The sequence below is a fragment of the Protopterus annectens genome, chromosome 4.part0 (genome assembly GCF_019279795.1).
Source record: "Protopterus annectens isolate FY-2018-M chromosome 4.part0, PAN1.0, whole genome shotgun sequence".
Taxonomy (NCBI): domain Eukaryota; kingdom Metazoa; phylum Chordata; order Ceratodontiformes; family Protopteridae; genus Protopterus; species Protopterus annectens.
In genome coordinates this window covers 717,309,711-717,328,428 of record NC_056733.1, presented here as the reverse complement: position 1 = coordinate 717,328,428, position 18,718 = coordinate 717,309,711, and the positions used below count along the sequence as shown (strand labels likewise).

General features: G+C 43.1%; 1 gene segment (V, D, J or C); it reads left to right on the top strand.

Moving 5' to 3' along the window:
• Positions 1-14,692: 14,692 nt before the first annotated feature.
• LOC122800295 lies at positions 14,693-15,325 on the top strand. The segment is given in 2 exon segments: positions 14,693-14,773; positions 14,919-15,325. Coding segments are annotated over 2 exon segments (459 nt in total).
• Positions 15,326-18,718: the final 3,393 nt, after the last annotated feature.

Genomic DNA, 18,718 nt, shown 5'->3' with positions numbered 1-18,718 from the left:
GAGGGGGAGTGTCCATATTCATAAAGGACACCCACACCTCCAGGTTAGTAGCAACACATGAAGCATCAGAGACCATACAGGTGCAACTAACCATAGGCAAAACTGCTATACAACTGGTAGCATGTTACAGACCACCCTCTAATCTCATGAACCCCACTCAGCCTTCCTGAAGACATTGGAGGATATGAATGTATCACAAAATACCATCATACTAGGAGACTTCAACTACCCAAACATAGATTGGGTACATTATTCTAGCCCTAATACCCTAGCCCAAAGGTTCCTGGAATTCATAAATTCAAATGTACTGGAACAACTAGTCACCTCTCCCACTAGGGGAGATAATATACTAGACCTGATCATCGCAGACATGGGGACAAAATGCTCCACACCGGAATTATAACCCTCACTAGTAAGATCTGACCACAAACTAATCACCCTGGATATACATATCCCACCTCCACCCCCAGCACAAAAGACCACAGTGAAAAACTTCTCAAAAGCAGACTTCACTCTTCTTAAGACTGAGATGGTATCCTTTAAGCCCACTGTGCCAGTGGATACCACATCCCACAATGCCGAATCCTTCACAAATGCTTTCTATGGACATCTCCAAGAATGCATGGATTATGCAATCCCAAACAAATCCAAGTCTCTCTCCACCAAATGTAAGCATCCTGTCTGGTGGCTTCAGCCATAAACAAATTGTATAACAAAAGAAGGAAGCTACTGCACGTCAGAGCAAAATCCCATGAAGGGAATACATCTTTAATCAACATTAGCAGAAAACTACGTTCTCTCATAAAAACATCCAAGGCAAACTTTGAGAGAAAAATCGCTAAGGACACTAAAGATAACCACAAAGCCTTCTTCAGCTATGTTAGAAACCTGAGCGGAAACCCTCAGATATGCTCAGAGTTGGTTCACAACAACAAAAAATACACTGAACCCACAGATATTGCTAACATTCTGGCTGACAGGTTCAGTGCAAATTTCTCCCTCCTTCACCCCAAAAGAAGAAATACTTACCCCAGCTGAATGTAATCTCCCTGTCATCTCAGATGTCCAAGTGAGAACCGCCCTAAACAAAGCAAAAAACACAGCATCAATGGGACCTGACGGTATCCCGGGGTGCGTGTTACGTGAACTCCAAGAGGAGCTAAACCCACACATAAAAATGCTATTTAACCTTAGCCTTACTTCGGGATATGTACCTGAACACTGGCGTACAGCAACAGTGGTCCTACTCTACGTGGGGGGGTGCCTCTACAGACCCTGGAAACTACCGCCCCATAAGCTTAACTAGCCTGGTCTGCAAAGCTATGGAAAGAATTATTATGGAACTCATAAACAGAGACATAGGGGACCTACAGACACTTTACCCCACCCAGTTCGGCTTTGTAAAGGGCAGATCCTGCCTTTTAAACCTGGTTGACTTTTTCAAAACAGTCACTAGAGCCATTGATGAGGGCAAAGCAGTCCATACAGCATACCTGGACTTGGCTAAGGCCTTTGACACAATACCCCACTCAGGCATCATAGATAAGCTAAACAGCTTAAAAGTAAACCCTTATGTCACTAGATGGGTTGCAAACTGGCTAAAGGACAGAACCCATAAAGTTAAAATCGCTGGAGCAATGTCAGACTCAAAGCCAGTCACAAGTGGTGTCCCACAGGGATCTGTCCTGGGACCCCTCTTGTTCGGCATTTATTTCTCAGATGTTAAAGCAAACATGGGAGGGCTGTGGCTGACAAAGTTCACAGATGAGGGGAAAACATACTAGATCTCATCATCACGAACATGGGGACACAATGTTCAACATCAGAGGTGTACCCCTCATTGGTGAGATCAGATCATAAACTAATCTCACTGGAAGTCCACATCCCACCCCCACCCCAGATAAAAAAGACCACAGTGAAAAACTTCTCAAAAGCCAACTTCAGACTTCTTAAGACTGGTGTGGTTTCCTTCAAGGCCCCCGAGCCAGCGGAAACCATTACCCAAACAGCTGAATCACTTACAAATGCCTTCTATCAGCACCTCCAGGACTGCATGGATCAGGCAATCCCAAACAAAACAAAGACTCTTTGCACCAAAGGCAAGCGCCCAGTCTGGTGGACCCCAGCCATTAACAAGCTCTACAATAAAAGGAGAAAGCTACTACAAGATAAAGCAAAATCCTTAAAAGGGAAGACACCCTTGATCACTATAAGTAAAAAACTACGATCGCTCATAAAATCATCCAAGGCAAATTTTGAAAGAAAAGTCACTAAGGACTCAAAAGACAATCATAAGGCCTTTTTTAGCTATGTTAGAAACCTGGGAGGAAACTCCCAGATATGCTCAGAATTAGTTCAAAATGATGTAAAAATCACTGAACCAACAGACATTGCCAACATACTGGCTGACAGGTTTAGTGCTAATTCCCCCCCCTCCCCCCCAAAAGGAGAGATATCTATCCCAGCGGATTGTAGCCTCCCACACATCTCAAATGCTCAGGTAAAAACTGCTCTCTCCAAGGCAAAAAACAGCATCTATGGGACCAGATGGTGTCCCCGGTTGTGTGCTCCATGAACTCAATGAGGAATTAAACCCGCTGTTAGGGCAGCTGTTTAATCTTAGCCTCACCTCAGGATACGTACCCAAGGAGTGGCGTATGGCAACTGTGGTCCCACTTCACAAAGGCGGTGCCTCCACTGACCCTGGAAACTACCGCCCCATCAGCTTGACAAGCCTAGTCTGCAAAGCCATGGAGAGGATCATAATGGAACTCATAAATAAAGACATAGGGGACTTACAGACATTGGATCCAACCCAGTTTGGCTTTGTCAAGGGCAGATCATGCCTTTTAAACTTGGTTGATTTTTTTGAAACAGTCACCAAGGCCATTGATGAGGGCAAGGCAGTCCACACAGCTTACCTTGACCTTACAAAAGCTTTCGACACAATACCCCACTCGGGTATCATAGAAAAACTCACCAACTTAAATGTAAACCCATACGTCACAAGATGGGTTGCAAACTGGCTAAGTGACAGAACCCACAGGGTCAGAGTGGCTGGCGCCATGTCAGACTCCAAGCTGGTCACAAGTGGTGTCCCACAAGGCTCAGTCCTGGGCCCCCTCTTGTTCGGCATCTACTTTTCAGAAGTACAGGCAAACACAGGAGGATTATGGCTGACAAAGTTTGCAGATGACTGCAAATTGGGCGGCATAGTTGAAAACACATCAGACACAGATATCCTCCAGAAGGGTCTCATAGAAATGGATAACTGGTGCCAAAGCCATGGCCTAAAGTTAAACGCCAAAAAATGCATAGTCATACCCTTCGGGAAAAACAAGGTTACCCCTAGCTACCATATAGGTGGCAATCCACTAAGCACAGAAGATGTAATCAGGGATCTGGGGACCCAGGTTGACAGTAACCTTTCTTTTGACACCCACGTTGCCAAGGTAGTTAGAAAAACCTTCTACATTGCCCACCTGGTCATGAAGGGTTTCACATCTAGATCAAGGGAGGTCATTGTTCCCCTGTACTCATCACTCATCAGACCAATGATTGAGTACAATGCCCCATTCGGAATGTATCTTACCCGACACCTGCAGCAATTGGAAAGGCCCCAAAAGTTCCTCACCAAAAGGATAGAGGGTCTCACAAATATGTCTTATGCTGCCCGACTGAAGGAACTCCAGCTCTATTCAGTCGCATACCGTCTGCTCAGAGGTGACCTGTGCCTAACGTACAAGGCCATGTCTAACCCGGAATTGATGGACATGCTCCACCTCAAAAAATCTAAATCCATAAGAAATACAAGGGGAAGAGACTTAAACCTTAACACAGTTATAAATAGGACGGGCTGGAGGGACAGATTCATCACCCAGAGACTCCCTATGCTGTGGAACAAAATCCCAGTACATGTGAGGCAGAGCACCTCGCTGGCCCTGTTCAAGAGAAATCTTGATCAATGGATGGGAGATCGCAGGTTTACCCCGGGGATCACTTCAGTGTCACTGCTGGACAGAGGCACGGTAAACTAATGGGCATAGTACCTTTCAAACTTAAGGGGTGGTGAAAGCCACATAACTTTGGGCTAGGCTTATAAATGCCCTAGGGCAGATAGCCTAGTATAAACCTATGAACCTATGACTGCAAACTAGGCGCCATAGTCGATACACCAGCAGACACACACATCCTACAAAAAGGCCTCACTGAAACGGACAACTGGTGCCATAGTCATGGCCTTAAACTAAATGCCAAAAAATGTATAGTCATCCCTTTTGGAAAAAACAAAGTACCCACAAATTATCACATAGACAGCAACCCACTGAGTACAGAAAAAGTAATCAGAGACCTAGGGACCCAAGTAGACAGCGACCTCTCATTTGACACCCACGTTGCCAAAGTGGTTAGAAAAACATTCTACCTTGCACACCTCATCATGAAGGGATTCACATCCAGATCCAAGGATGTCATTGTACCCCTATATTCCTCCCTCATCAGACCCATGATTGAGTACAATGCCCCATTTGGTATGTACCTCACCCGGCATTTGCAACAGCTGGAGAGACCACAAAAGTACCTCACCAAAAGGATCAAGGGTCTCCAACACATGTCTTAGGTTCATAGGTTCATAGGTTCATAGGTTTATACTAGGCTATCTGCCCTAAGGCATTTATAAGCCTAGCCCAAATTATTGTGGCTTACGCCACCCCTTATATGAAAAAATACTGTGCCCATTAGTTTGTTGTGCCTCTGTCCAGCAGTGACCCAGAGATGATTCCCGGGGTAAACCTACGATCTCCCATCCACAGGTCTAGATTTCTCTTGAACAGAGTCAGCGAGGTGCTCTGCCTCACATGGACCGGGATTTTATTCCACAGCATAGGGAGTCTCTGAGTGATAAATCTATCCCTCCAGCACGTCCTATTTATATCCGTGCTAAGGTTTAAGTCGCTTGCTCTAGTGGTTTTGGTGGATTTGGATTTTTGAGGTGGAGCATGTCCATTAATTCGGGTTTGACATGGCCTTGTATGTCAGGCACATGTCACCTCTGAGCAGACGGTATGCGACTGAATAGAGCTGGAGTTTCTTCAATCTGGCAGCATATGACAGATTTTGGAGTCCCTTTATCCTTTTGGTGAGGAACTTTTGGGGTCTCTCCAATTGCTGCAGATGTCGGGTGAGATACATCCCGAATGGGGCATTGTACTCGATCATTGGTCTGATAAGTGAAGAGTACAGGGGAACAATGACCTCACTAGATCTGGATGTGAATCCCTTCATGATCAGGTGGGCAATGTAGAAGGTCTTTCTAACCACTTTAGCAATGTGAGTGTCAAAAGAAAGGCCACTGTCAACCTGGGTCCCCAGGTCCCTGATAACCTCTTCTGTGCTTAGTGGATTTCCACCTATATGGTAGCTTGGGGTTACCTTGTTTTTCCCGAAGGGTATGACTATACATTTTTGGCGTTTAACTTCAGGCCATGGCTCTGGCACCAGCTATCTGTTTCCGTGAGTCCTTCTGAAGGATATCCGTGTCCGATGCACTTTCCACTATGGCCCAGTTTGCAGTCATCTGCAAACTTTGTCAGCCAAAGTCCTCCCATGTTGGCCTGTACTTCTGAGAAGTAGATGCCAAACAATAGGGGCCAAGGACCGAGCCCTGTGGGACACCACTTGTGACCGGCTTGGAGTCTGACACAGCGCCAGCAACTCTAACCCTGTGGGTTCTGTCCTTAAGCCAGTTTGCAACCCATCTTGTGACATATGGGTTTACATTTAAGCTGGTAAGTTTTTCTACAATACCCGAGTGGGGTATTGTGTCGAAAGCCTTTGCAAGGTCAAGGTAGGCTGTATGGACTGCCTTTCCTCATCAATGGCCTTGGTGACTATTTCAAGAAGTCACCAAGTTCAAAAGGCATGATCTTCCCTTGACAAAGCCAAACTGGGTCGGGTCCAATGTCTGCAAGTCCCCTATATCTTTGTTTATGAGCTCCATTATGATCCTCTCCATAGCTTTGCAGACTAGACTTGTTAAGCTTATGGGGCGGTAATTACCAGGGTCTGTAGAGGCCACCTTTGTGGAGTGGGACCACAGTTGCCGTCGCCACTCCTTGGGCACGTATCCTGTGGTAAGGCTGAGATTAAACAGCTGCCTTATGCGGGTTTAATTCCTCATTTAGCTCGTGTAGCACACAGCCGGGGACACCATCCGGTCCCATTGATGCTGTGTTTTTAGCTTTAGAGAGAGCAGCTTTCACCTGCGCATTTGAGATGTCCGGGAGGCTACACTCGGCTGGGATAGTTATCTCTCCTTTAGGGGAGAGGGGTGAAGTTTGCACTGAACCTGTCTGCCAGTATGTTGGCAATGTCTGTGGGTTCAGTGATTTTTGTATCATTTTGGACTAATTCTGAGCATATCTGTGAGTTTCCACCCAGGTTCCTAACATAGCTGAAAAAGGCCTTATGATTGTCCTTTGAATCCATGGCAATTTTTCTCTCAAAATTGGCCTTAGTTGATTTTATGAGTGCTCGTATTTTTTACTAATAATGATCAGGGTGACTTCCCTTTTATGGATTTTGTTCTATCATGTAATAGCTTTCTCCTCTTATTGTAAAGTTTGTTAATGGCTGGGGTCCACCAGACTGGACGTTTGCCCTTTGTGGAAAGAGTCTTGGTTTTATTTGGGATTGCCTGATCCATGCAGTCCTGGAGGTGTTCATAGAAGGCATTTGTAAGGGCTTCCACAGCTTGGGTTGTGGGTTCCTCTGACTCAGGGGCCTTGAAGGATACCACACCAGTCTTGAGTAGTGTGAAGTTTGCTTTAGAGAAGTTCTTCACTATGGTCTTTTTTGTTTGGGGTGGGGCGGATGTGGATTTCCAGTGAGATTAGTTTATGATCAGATCTCACCAATGAGGGATATACTTCCGGTGTGGAGCATTTTGTCCCCATGTTTGTGACAATGAGATCTAGTATATTTTCTCCTCTCGTGGGAACAGTAACTAGCTGTTCCATGGCATTTGAATTTATGAACTCCAGGAACCGTTGGGCTAGAAAGTTAGGGCTTGAGTAATGTTCCCAGTCTATATTCGGTAGTTGAAGTCACCCAATATGATGGTGTTTGGAGATACATTTATACCCTCCAGTGTCTTCAGGAAGGCTGTGTGGGGTTCCTGAGTTTGAGAGGGTGGCCTGTAGCATGCTACAATTTGTAGAGCAGTTTTGCCTATGGTTAGTTGCACCTGGATGGTTTCAAGCTTCATGCGTTGCCACCAACCTGGAGGTGTGAGTATCCTTTATGAATATGGATACACCCTCCTTTTGTGGAGTGGTCCGGGTTTTGGGGCCGAACGCATGATATGAGGTAAAACCTAATAGTGCCGGGTGCTCTCAGGAGCCTTGAACCAGGTTTCAGTTACAGCACAGACATCGATGTTCTCCATACTGAGAAGGGCCTCGAGTGCGTGCATTTTGAGATTTAGACTTCTGGCATTGAGCAGCATTACCCTCAATTTCTTCCCATTTTTGTTTTCTAGGGTGGTAGGTTTAGAATTTGAGCCTTGCCTAAAAAAGGCACTATGGGGGTGGCAAGAGCCTTAGCCAATATCCGGAATCCCAGGGGTGACAGGTGCAAGCCGTCCCTTGCGAAGCAGCGTGGCTTGTCAAGCATGTCATCCCAGGCAGACAGACACTGGATCCCCTTTCACATCGTAGACTGTACTGGATCCCCTTTGAATGACACCAGACATTAAGCCAATTGTTAAAGCTGATCATCTTGTCTCTATATTGTGGCATCATTCTTGGTGAAGGAAGGATACTGCTCAGGGTTAGGGGCATACCTGCCTGGGCTACATAATCAGAGAGCTCCTCTATGTCTCTTTTCATGTAGTCCAGGGAGGTACGTCTCAGGTCGTTCACACCAGCATGGACAATGACTGTGTCATATTTGTACTTGCCGTGGAGTGACCCGAGTGCTTGTGTTATGTGGCGGATTCTAGCGCCCGATAGGCAGCTTACTGTGACCCTCTCCTTGTTCAGCCTGGTGAGTGGGACGTCAGTGTGTCTGACTATGGAGTCACCTATGACAAGTATGTTTGGTGTTGTATTTGGCCTTAAGGGCTGTGACTGCTTTGCACACTGCTTTTGTGGTTTATGTGTTGCTTGTGGGGTGTCTTGAGGTAGCAGTTGTTTGGGTGTCTGCTTTGGAGGCCTCTGCTGTTTAGGTAAATTTTACTCAGAGCCTCCAGTATGTCTTTGTGTGTTTATGTGTTTGATTCAGTGGAGTGGTAGCATTATGTGAGGCTGGTTTTGTGGTGCGTGTAGTTGCCTTCTCCTCCTGTCTGGTCTTGCCAGTCCTGAGTTGAGAGAGCTCAGCCTCCAGTTTGGCTAAATAGCTGCATCTCTCAAGTATTTGTGTTATGTGGGAGGAGGAGAGGGTTGTCTGTGTACATGAGGCAGTTATAACATTGCCTCAAGATTCCCAGATTCACCAGCTGGACCGAGAGGAGATTGACAACTGACCTTTGGACATGCTAGAATAATATTGGGAAATCCTTAATTGAAAACAAGGGCCAGTGGGGAGTGAGGGTGTAGTGCTTTTAATTTTTAGTGCTGACTTATATAATTGCTTTAGTGAGCAAGTGCCAGGTAACTTGAGTGCAATGTGTTACAAGTAACTAAATGCAAAACGACAAACAGTAACTTTCTTTCAAGTGAAACAAGGAAATAAGTACAGTAAGCAATGCAGATATCACTAGTGATCCACAGAAGGGCTGAGAAGTTGCGTATTAGGTGGAATTAGCTTCCATGGAAATAACAAGCAAACAAACAACAAGCATATAAACAAAGCTAGATTCAGTAGGCCTGGATCTAGTCTATGCTAGAGCAAACAAGGTGAACCAATTTCAGTAAGATACAGTTCAAATATTCAGGCACTATAAACCTTTAACCAGAAAATTCCCAGCTCAGAAGGGCAGAGTCCAGCCTCTTCTCCCACAAGAGTGCAGACCACGAACCTTCTTAATGTAAAATAACTGGCCTGAAGCCCAAGTGCCTAAACCAGAACTAATACACTTGGACACTGGGCTCTCAATCAGCAGTTCCCAACTTAGAAGGATGAAAGCTACCTGTCCTGCCACCACAGTGCTTGCTACAAACCTTCCTAATGTAAAACAACTGGTCTGAAGCCCAAGTGCTTAATCCAAAAGACTTGAATGATAGCTACACTTTAATCAAGTTACAACCAAGCAGTAATAAATACCATTGAATACTTTAGAGAATGTCTGGATTAGTGCTCAAGTTACACAAACAAAGCTAGATCCAGCAGGCCCGAATCCAGTCTATGCCACAGCAAACAAGGCGCACCAACTTCAGTAAGAAACAGTTCAGATATGCATGCACTATAAGCCTTTAACCAGAAATTCCCAGCTCAGAAGGGCAGAGTCCAGCCTCTCCTCCCACAAGAGTGCAGACCACGAACCCTCTTAATGTAAAATAACTGGCTTGAAAGCCCAAGTGCTTAAACCAGAAGTAATACACTTTTAGAATAACAGCCACTGAGCCCTCAATCAGCAGTTCTCAACCTAGAAGGATGTAAGCTACCTGTTCTGCCACAACAGTGCAGACCACAAACCCTCTCAGTGCAAAACAACTAACTGGTCCGAAGCCCAAGTGTTTAAACCAAAAGGCTTAGAATGAGTTACACCAAGCAGTAATAAATACAATTGAGTATTTTAAGATGATGCAAAAGTAAAAGAAGTAGGTAAAACACAAGTACAGTAAAAGCAGATGAAATTTTTTTTTTTTTTTTTTTTTTTTTCTGAACAAGTGCTGAGATCAAAGAAACAGATTTGAGTGCTGAAACTAGAAAACTGGCTAGTTACAAGCACCAAAAACCAAGCTAGAAGGCTTCCCTCAAACACAGAAGGGCTTGGGGGCTCAGAAGCCTACAAATAGTCTGTACCACTTAACAAGAAGGCAGGAAATAAGCTTATTTTTTTTTTTTTTTTTATTTCCCAGATGCTCTCTTTGTACACAGTAGGAGTGCCTGAAATCAGAATATGATCTCACTGCACTCAGTTGAGTGAGCAAATGAGATGGGCCCAGAGGCAGGCTGAGGGGCGGGCAGTTTCAATGCCACTAAGATTAACACCATGGGAATAACTGAAGAGCAGAATAACCAGTTAAAAATTCCTTCAACACTCCTTCATACACAGTTTAAATCAATTTAAATACTGTATTTTTAAAAAAAAAAAAGTGCAGAAAAGGGTACTTAAATTCTCTTATACGTCCAGTTGAATATAACCAAGTTCTTAGCTTGCCAAGCTGAAGTTTTAAAGCAGGAATTATTTCACATGCACCAGTTTAAATATGCAAGGACAGGAAATCAAAGCATGTGGCTACCCCCACACCTGTAATTACTAGCAAATAACAAGATTCAGCCAACACTAGCTTTTATTCTGCCAGACTAAAGAAACTTCAGCTCTATTCAGTAGCATACCGCCTGCTCAGAGGTGATCTCTGCCTGACGTACAAGGCCATGTCCAATCAGGATCTGATGGACATGCTCCACCTCAAAAAATCCAAATCCATCAGGACCATGAGAGCTAAAGACTTAAACCTCGGCACAAGTATGAATAGGACATGCTGGAGGGATAGATTCATAACCCAGAGGCTTCCCATGCTTTGGAACAGGATCCCAGTTCATATTAGGCAGAGCCCCTCACTGACTCTCTTCAAGAGAAATCTTGATGAGTGGATGGGAGATCGTAAGTTTACCCCAGGGGTCACATCTGTGTCACTGCTAGACAGGGGCACAGTAAACTAATTCTATTATATAAGGGGACCTTCATTGTGTCACTACTAGACAGAGGCACAGTATTCTAGATTTATTCTGTACATTTTTGTACCATTTCATGGGGTGGCAAAAGCCACATCACTATGGCTAGACTTACAAATGCCCCAGGGCAGATAGCCTAATACTATACTATGAAACTATGAAACTAAGTGTGCACACCCTTAAACTAATACTTCGTTGAAGCTGCTTGGCAAGGTACATGCCAAAGGCGGCATTGTACTCGATAATGGGTCTGATAAGGGAGGAGTATAGGGATGTTATGACCTCCTTCTTTCTGGATGAAATACCCTTACTTATGAGGTGGGCCATGTAGAAAGCCTTCAGTACAACAGAGGCAATGTGGTGGTCAAAAGTCAGCCTGCTATCAACCTGGGTGCCCAAGTGACTCACAATTGGTTGCATGCTTAGTACATTGTTATTAATGTAATAATTAGTGGAAATGCCTTTTTTCCCAAAGGGGATAATGATGCATTTCTTGGCATTCAGTTTGAGGCCATGCTTCTGGTACCAGTAATTAGTTTGGGTAAGGCCCTCTTGTAGGATGTTCACATCACTAGGGGAATTTAAGACAGTGCCCAACTTGCAGTCATCTGAAAACCTGGTCAGCCTTAGACCACTGGTTTTGGCTTGCACCTCAGAAAAGTATATCCCAAACAGTAGAGGCCCCAGGACCATTGCTTGGGGTACACCACTCATTACAGGTCTACTGCTAGACGTGGCTTCCCCTATTTTAACTGAGTGGGTTCTATCAGTGAGCCAGTTAGCTACCCATCTGGTAACATATGGGTTGATGCATAGCTGGGAGAGTTTATCTATTATGCCTGAGTGGGAATAGTGTCAAAGGCCTTGGCCAGGTCAAGGTAGGTGGTGTGCACTGTCTTCCCCTCGTCCATGGCTTTTGTGACTGTTTCAACGAAGGTGACTAAGTTTAACAGGCATGATTTCCCTTTGACAAACCAAACTGTGTGGGGTCAAGTGTTTGGAGGTTGCCAAAGTTCTTGTTTATAAGGTCCATGCTAATGCATTCCAAGGCCTTGCAGATCAGGCTAGCTAGGTTGATGGGTCTATAATTGCCTGGGTCAGTGGATGCACCACCTTTGTGTAGAGGGATGACAGTGGCTGTCCTTCATTCATCTGAAATAAAGCCGGTGCTCAGGCTTTGGTTGAACAGGGTGCAAAATGGATCTGACAGCTTATGCCTGAGTTCATGTAGGATACAGCCAGGGATGTTATCAGGTCCCATGGACACTGTATTTTTTGCCTTTGAGAGGGCATTAAAGACCTGCTCCCTGGTGATGCAAGGAGGGGGCCAGGTGCTGGGGATGTCCTGGTTTAATTATGGGGTGGACAGGGTGTTGAAGTTTTCACTGAACCTGCCTGCCAGCAGGTTTGCTATACCTATGGCATTTGTGTATGTGGCATTATTGACCACCAGTTCAGAGCAGATTTGGGTGTTACCTTTGAGAGTGCAAACATATGTGAAGAAGGCCTTGTGATTGTCCTTAGTGGATGTGGCCAATTTGGACTAGAAGTTAGCCTTAGAGGATTTCACAAGTGACCTTATTTGCTTGTTCAGACAAAGGAGAGATTGCTTCCAACTTGGCACCTGCTCCTTCTTGGTCTTTTTCCTTTTATTACATAGTTTGTTTACTGCTGCTGTCCACTAGACAGGTTTACTCTTCCTTGAGGAAGATGATTTGGTCCTGTCAAGTATTGCTGATTTCATACAGCTTTGTAGGTGCTCATACAGTGTTTTAGTATAGGCTTGGACATTACTGCTAGTTCCAGCTGAAGGGATGGTTGCTGTGAAACTGCTTATACCTACTCTTAGGAGATTGTAGTCACCTCTGGAAAACTTTTTTTGTTTGACCCTGACAGTTTCACCATTTAAGATTAATAAGTGAAGTAGGAAAGTGAGAATGGCTGGGGCTACTTGGACTGATATAAAGAGTATTAGTTTTGGAAAGATAATGAGAGAGAGAGGATGGTGAAACTGACAGAGGGGAACAGTGAGATCATGGCTGATCTAATCAGAGACAAGAATATATTGAGTTTTGTGTGTGTGTGTGTGTGTGTGTGTGTGTGTGTGTGTGTGTGTGTGCATATGTGTGTGTGTGTGTGTGTGTGTGTGTGTGTGTGTGTGTGTGTGTGTGTGTGTGTGTGTGTGTGTGTGTGTGTGCATATGTGTGTGTGTGTGTGTGTGTGTGTGTGTGTGTGTGTGTGTGTGTGTGTGCATGTGTCTGCATATGTGTGTGTGTGTGTGTGTGTGTGTGTGTGTGTGTGTGTGTGTGTGTGTGTGTGTGTGTGTGTGTGTGTGTGTGTGTGTGTGTGTGTGTGCGTGTGTGCGTGTGTGTGTGTGTGTGTGTGTGTGTGTGTGTGTGTGTGTGTGTGTGTGTGTGTGTGTGTGCTTGTGTGGGATATGGAAGAAAGGCCTGGCACTCTACTTCTATTTCCACCTGTCTTCCTAGTAAACTCTATGGATGGTAACTGCTGTTGACAAGGTAACTAAAAGAGTCAGATGCAACTTACAGTTGCATGGATAACTTCATCATGCTTCAATGGGTGAAGAAAAATTTCTGAACAGACAGTCTTACCTTCCTGTACCCATATTTTGCAGTTGGTTTAGGAAATCATTTTCTAGTACAACAAAACAATATTGATTTATTTTTTGGGGTACAGTCTGACAAACCACACACTGAAAACATAGCTGAAAAGTATGTAACGCAAGCCCTATTAGTTCCATGTGTGAAAATATGCACAGAAAAACCTGATCCAGGAAGCCTGGCAGGAATGTAGGGTAGAACTGATTGCTGTTACTTGTCAACTTCCCAAACAGTGAAGATGTGTTTTCATGCATGATGTCAGTGACTCAGCCAGTAGTATACTCACCTTTAATTCTCAAAATAATAGAAAGCTGTGTATTCTGTCCCCATACCAGGCACTTGGATTTCTAATCTGGTGCTAACACTTCAGTGCAACATTACTGAGCTTGTTATAGCTTTTTGTTGAGATTTGCAATAGCGAGGTCCAGACCAATGGAAAAAAAGACCAAAAACACTGGAAAAAAGCAAATTTTGAAAATTACTTCTCTTCTTTAAAGTTGTTTTTTGCTAAGGGCAAGACTGCTTGCACCCTTGATGTGAAGCAACCATGGACTTAGTATATGTTAGCCCACCTTTTCAGTCATTCAGTCCTGCTATTCCAAGACTCTCACTAAAATTAAATTGAGTTCACATCTGTCAAGTTAGAGTGTATCTCAGGTAATAGGTTCTTCCATAGCTGTTACTACAAAAAGAGTGGCAATATTTCTGTATCATCTTTGCCAGATTTCCCACAGTGACTATCACAACAGTACTAAAACAAAGAACTACACACCTCTGTCTCTCTGCTGTACTTTTTAGCTGGTAGCATTGGTTTTCTCATTTTCTTGTCAACCCCTTAGATATAATGCATGAATAAAACAATGATTTAGACACGCATCTGTATCTTTTTTTCTGTCATGGCTGAACTCTAAGAATACAAGTGCAGACATGCTATTTGTGATCGTACCATGTTTTAAATTTCAATACTCATCTGAGAAAAATATTCATAAACTGGTTCTGTTTTTAAACAGCTTTTAAGAGTAAATGCAGACTAACATTTCCTTCATGATTTACAATGCCATATTAAAATTTTGTTCATTACTTCCTGAATTTTGGACTCTCTGCTTAGGAAGAAATGACGTAAAAGGAACCAATCAAACCAGGGCAACACATTTGCATAAAGTTATGTTTTTGCAATTTGGAAGGTTTTAAGGAAACAGTCTCTAACTGATTACAAGAAGTCTGTTCAGACACTGTGACTCTGACAGGTGACATCTGTTGCATGATGTATTATTGGACAACAGTCCTCACTCTTATTATTACTTATTGGGCATGTAAGCTTTTTTTCTTGCATTTTTTGTAATAATTTAAGTATAGAATCCTAGAAGTAAGACCCAACTTTCTTTGTAAAGTTCTTCCACCTTAAGAACTTAATAAGTAATCTTGATTTGCTAACCCATTAATGATTTCATTTTCCAGATTGCAGTGCCCAGCGTCTCCTGACACAGCCATCTTCAATGTCAGTGTCACCTGGGGAAACTGTTAAACTGTCCTGTACCATGAGTGGGGGCACTTTGTACAACACTGCCTGGTACCAGCAAAAACCAGGAACTGCTCCACGATACCTTGTATATTACTACTCTGATACTGATAAGCACAAAGGAGATGGTGTCCCTGACAGGTTCTCTGCAACAAAAGATGCTTCCAAAACAATTGCTACTTTGACCATCACCAGTGTGCAGAATGAGGATGATGCTGATTATTACTGTGCTAATGAAGACGGCAGCTACAGTCCGCTATACACAGTGATACAGTCACAGAGGGAAGTGAGACACAAACCATCCACATCAGTGAGACTGTACAGCTGTACTACAGACAGAGGTTAGCATTATTATTTAACCAACTCTGGTATGCAGACAGGGCATGTTACTAACAATTACTATGACATCTGGGACAGTAAGTGTAACCCATTCATAGTAATACAGTTACAGGAGAATGTAGACATTAATGAATATTATTATTTAACCATCTCTGGTACCCAGGCAGAGGATGGCACTGATTATTACTGTGAAATGAGGAACAGAAGGTGTATTTCATACCTAGTTATACAGTTACAGGGAAGCACACATATTAATTAACATTATTATTTAACCATCTCTTGTACCATGGTAGTGAAAAGTATTGATTATTACTGTGATTTATGGAAAAGAAGATGTCTGGAATAGAGTGATTAACTATCAATATTATTTATGCATCTCTAGTACCCATGCAGGGGATGGTACAGATTATTACTGTGAAACATGGTACAGTTTATGTAACTCATTCACAGCAATGCAGAAGAGCACAGACATTAGCTAACTTTATTATTTGACCATCTATGCTGCCAACGCAGGTGATGGCACTGATTGTTACTGTGATATGTTGTACAGTAAGTACATCTCATTCATTGTAATACAGTTACAGGGGAACATAAACTCCAGGATTAAATAAAATCCATGTAAGGGTCCACACAAAACCTACAGGAAATGTACCTGTGTACACAGCCACAGTTCCCTCTCATCAGCACGCCATGGATAGTAGTCATGGCGCTCTGCCTAGGGAGGTCACAGTAACACGGAAGTTGAATATGTGTAAGCACTAGTGTAGAGGCTGTCCCATAGTTGTGGATTGTCCAGGGAAGTCCTGGACAGATGTTATGTACAGGATAAGAATCCTTGTAATGTACTCTGCTGTTATATAAATATGTTTGAATTATAATTTTGTTTTTATTTTTTAATACCCGTTTGTGCTGTGCATCAAGGGTGCTTATGGGTGTCGAGCTGTGTTTACACATACACAGCTGACACCTGCCAGGCATCTAAAAATAGAAACCGGGTGTGATTAATTAATTAATTAATTAATTAATTACAGCAACAAAACCCTGCGGCAGAAGACAACAGCAGTATTCCAAACAGCTTCAGACAACAGCAGTAATCCAGACAGCTTCAGTAAAATCCAAACAGCTTCAGTAAAATCCAAAATTGTTTAGTGTGTAAGCGCTTTCGTAATATTACACATTACTTCTTCATTCAGGTGTTCTGGAAGTTTGTTGACCATTGTGCAATGCTGCTTAGTGAGTTTGAGTGATGGTAATCGATGCACAAATGTGACAGATAAAGCTCACCTTGTTTTATCCTTCTATGCAGTGCTTATTAGGTTTCATCCTTAAAAGACAAATGTGGGACTTGAACCATTATCTACAGATACCATATACAGTGTGGTTCATCATGTATACCATGTGTGCTATACACACTTGATTGCTAAGGGTAATTTATGCAGTCTTTATCATATAGGTACGTTACATGGCATTTATTTTATTCAGCCATTTCACTGTGTTAGCACTAAGCTGCGGGCAGCCTGAATATTAAGATTTAAAAAAAAAAAAAAAAAAATTACAAAATAGATTTTAGTACACATTACAGAATTTTGCATAAGTCTGGATTAGAACTACCACACCAATAAAGCTACAAAACACAGAAAGTGTGTTTTATCCCTCTTTGCCACAGAAACAACTTTATAGCAGGAATGCAAATCATTGTACATACAAGCACCTCCCATTCCTTCCACAGTATTAACAAGACCAGGTGGGCTTCTTTGAGAAGGTCACCAAAGCAATGGATGAGGGCAAAATCATTCACACTGCCTTCCTTGACCTGGCCAAGTAATTTAACACAATACCCAATTTGGGAATTGTTGGCAAACTTAAGAGTTTAGGTACAAACCCGTATGTCACCCAGTGGATAGCCAACTGGCTCACAGACAGGACCCAGGAAGTTAGAATTGTGGAGTCCACCTCCACAAAAAGGCCAGTCACAAGTGCAATCTCTCAGGGATCAGTCCTTGGGCCACTCCTTTTTGGCATTTACTTCTCAGAAGTCAAGGCCACTGTCAATGGTCTCTGGCTGACAAAAGTTTTAGATGATTGCAAATTAGGAGCTGTCACTGAATCTCACACTGACACAAATATTCTCCAGGAGGGGCTGACCAAGACAAACAACTGGTGTCAGAGCCATGGACTGAAACTAAATGCCAGGAAATGCATAATAGTATCCTTTTGTAAGTCATCCATCCCTGGTAGCTATCATATTGACAACACACACCTTAGAGATGACCCAGTAGTCAGGGACTTAGGGACAAACATAGATAGCAATCTAGTCTTTAACCATCATGTCTCTACAGTGGTGAAGAAATCATTTTATGTTTCGCAGCTTATACACAAAGATATGGCATCTAAGTCAAAGGAAGTCATTGTTCCACTGTATTCGGCATTCAAAGACGTATCACTGAGTACAATGTCCCCTTTGGTATGTACCTAACCAGGCATATCTAACAACTGGAAAGTCCACAAAGGCTCCTCACTAAAATAATATAGGGCATAAGCAAAATGCCCTATACAGACCGCCTCAAGGCCCTATCCTCATATTCTGTCTCCTGCAGGCTTTAGAGGGGAGATCTACACCTGGCACTCAGGGCATTGTCAGACTCAACTCTAATGGACCTTGTGTATATCCACAAAACAAACAGCACCAGAATTACCCAGTCGAAAGACTTAAACCTTGCCTGTGATATAAATATGACCTGCTGGAAAAATAGGTATGTATCCCAGAGACTACCCTGTCTATGGAACAGGCTCCCAATCCATGTGAAGCAGAGTTCCTCCCTAACCCATTTCAAGTGCACCTTGGACAATTGGATGGGAAACCGGAAATTCATCCCTGGTTTGGCACCTATGTCTCTAATGGACACAGGTTACCTGAAAATGGTTCATCTCCCAGGCCCATGCTTACACTTATCAAGGGTATCAGAACTTGTCAGAGATTTGTGATGCAAGGCTAGGCTTTAAAAGCCATTGTGGATGTTAGCCTAGTAAACACTTATGAACCTATGAACCTAAGACTTATAAAACTTGTATACTCTCAGTTGTTTGTAAATGTAGTAATTACATATTTAGTGCAATGACTGATCACACAACCATCTATGAGTATTGCTTACACCAAAAGCTCTGTTTTATCTTTGCATTGTGTTCATTCTTCTCTTATCTGAGCAGTTATGTCAGACATGCAGTCTGTAAGGCATGTTATATCATTGTCATTAAAATGTATGAGAATATTAAATGACAATAATATACAGTTTTCAGAAAAGGCATGGGATTTTGGATATTAGTGAACAGAAACTAAGATATGTGTGCTACTCACTTCCATTTAAAACCTTGATACAATTTCTTCTACACTTTGTAAGTC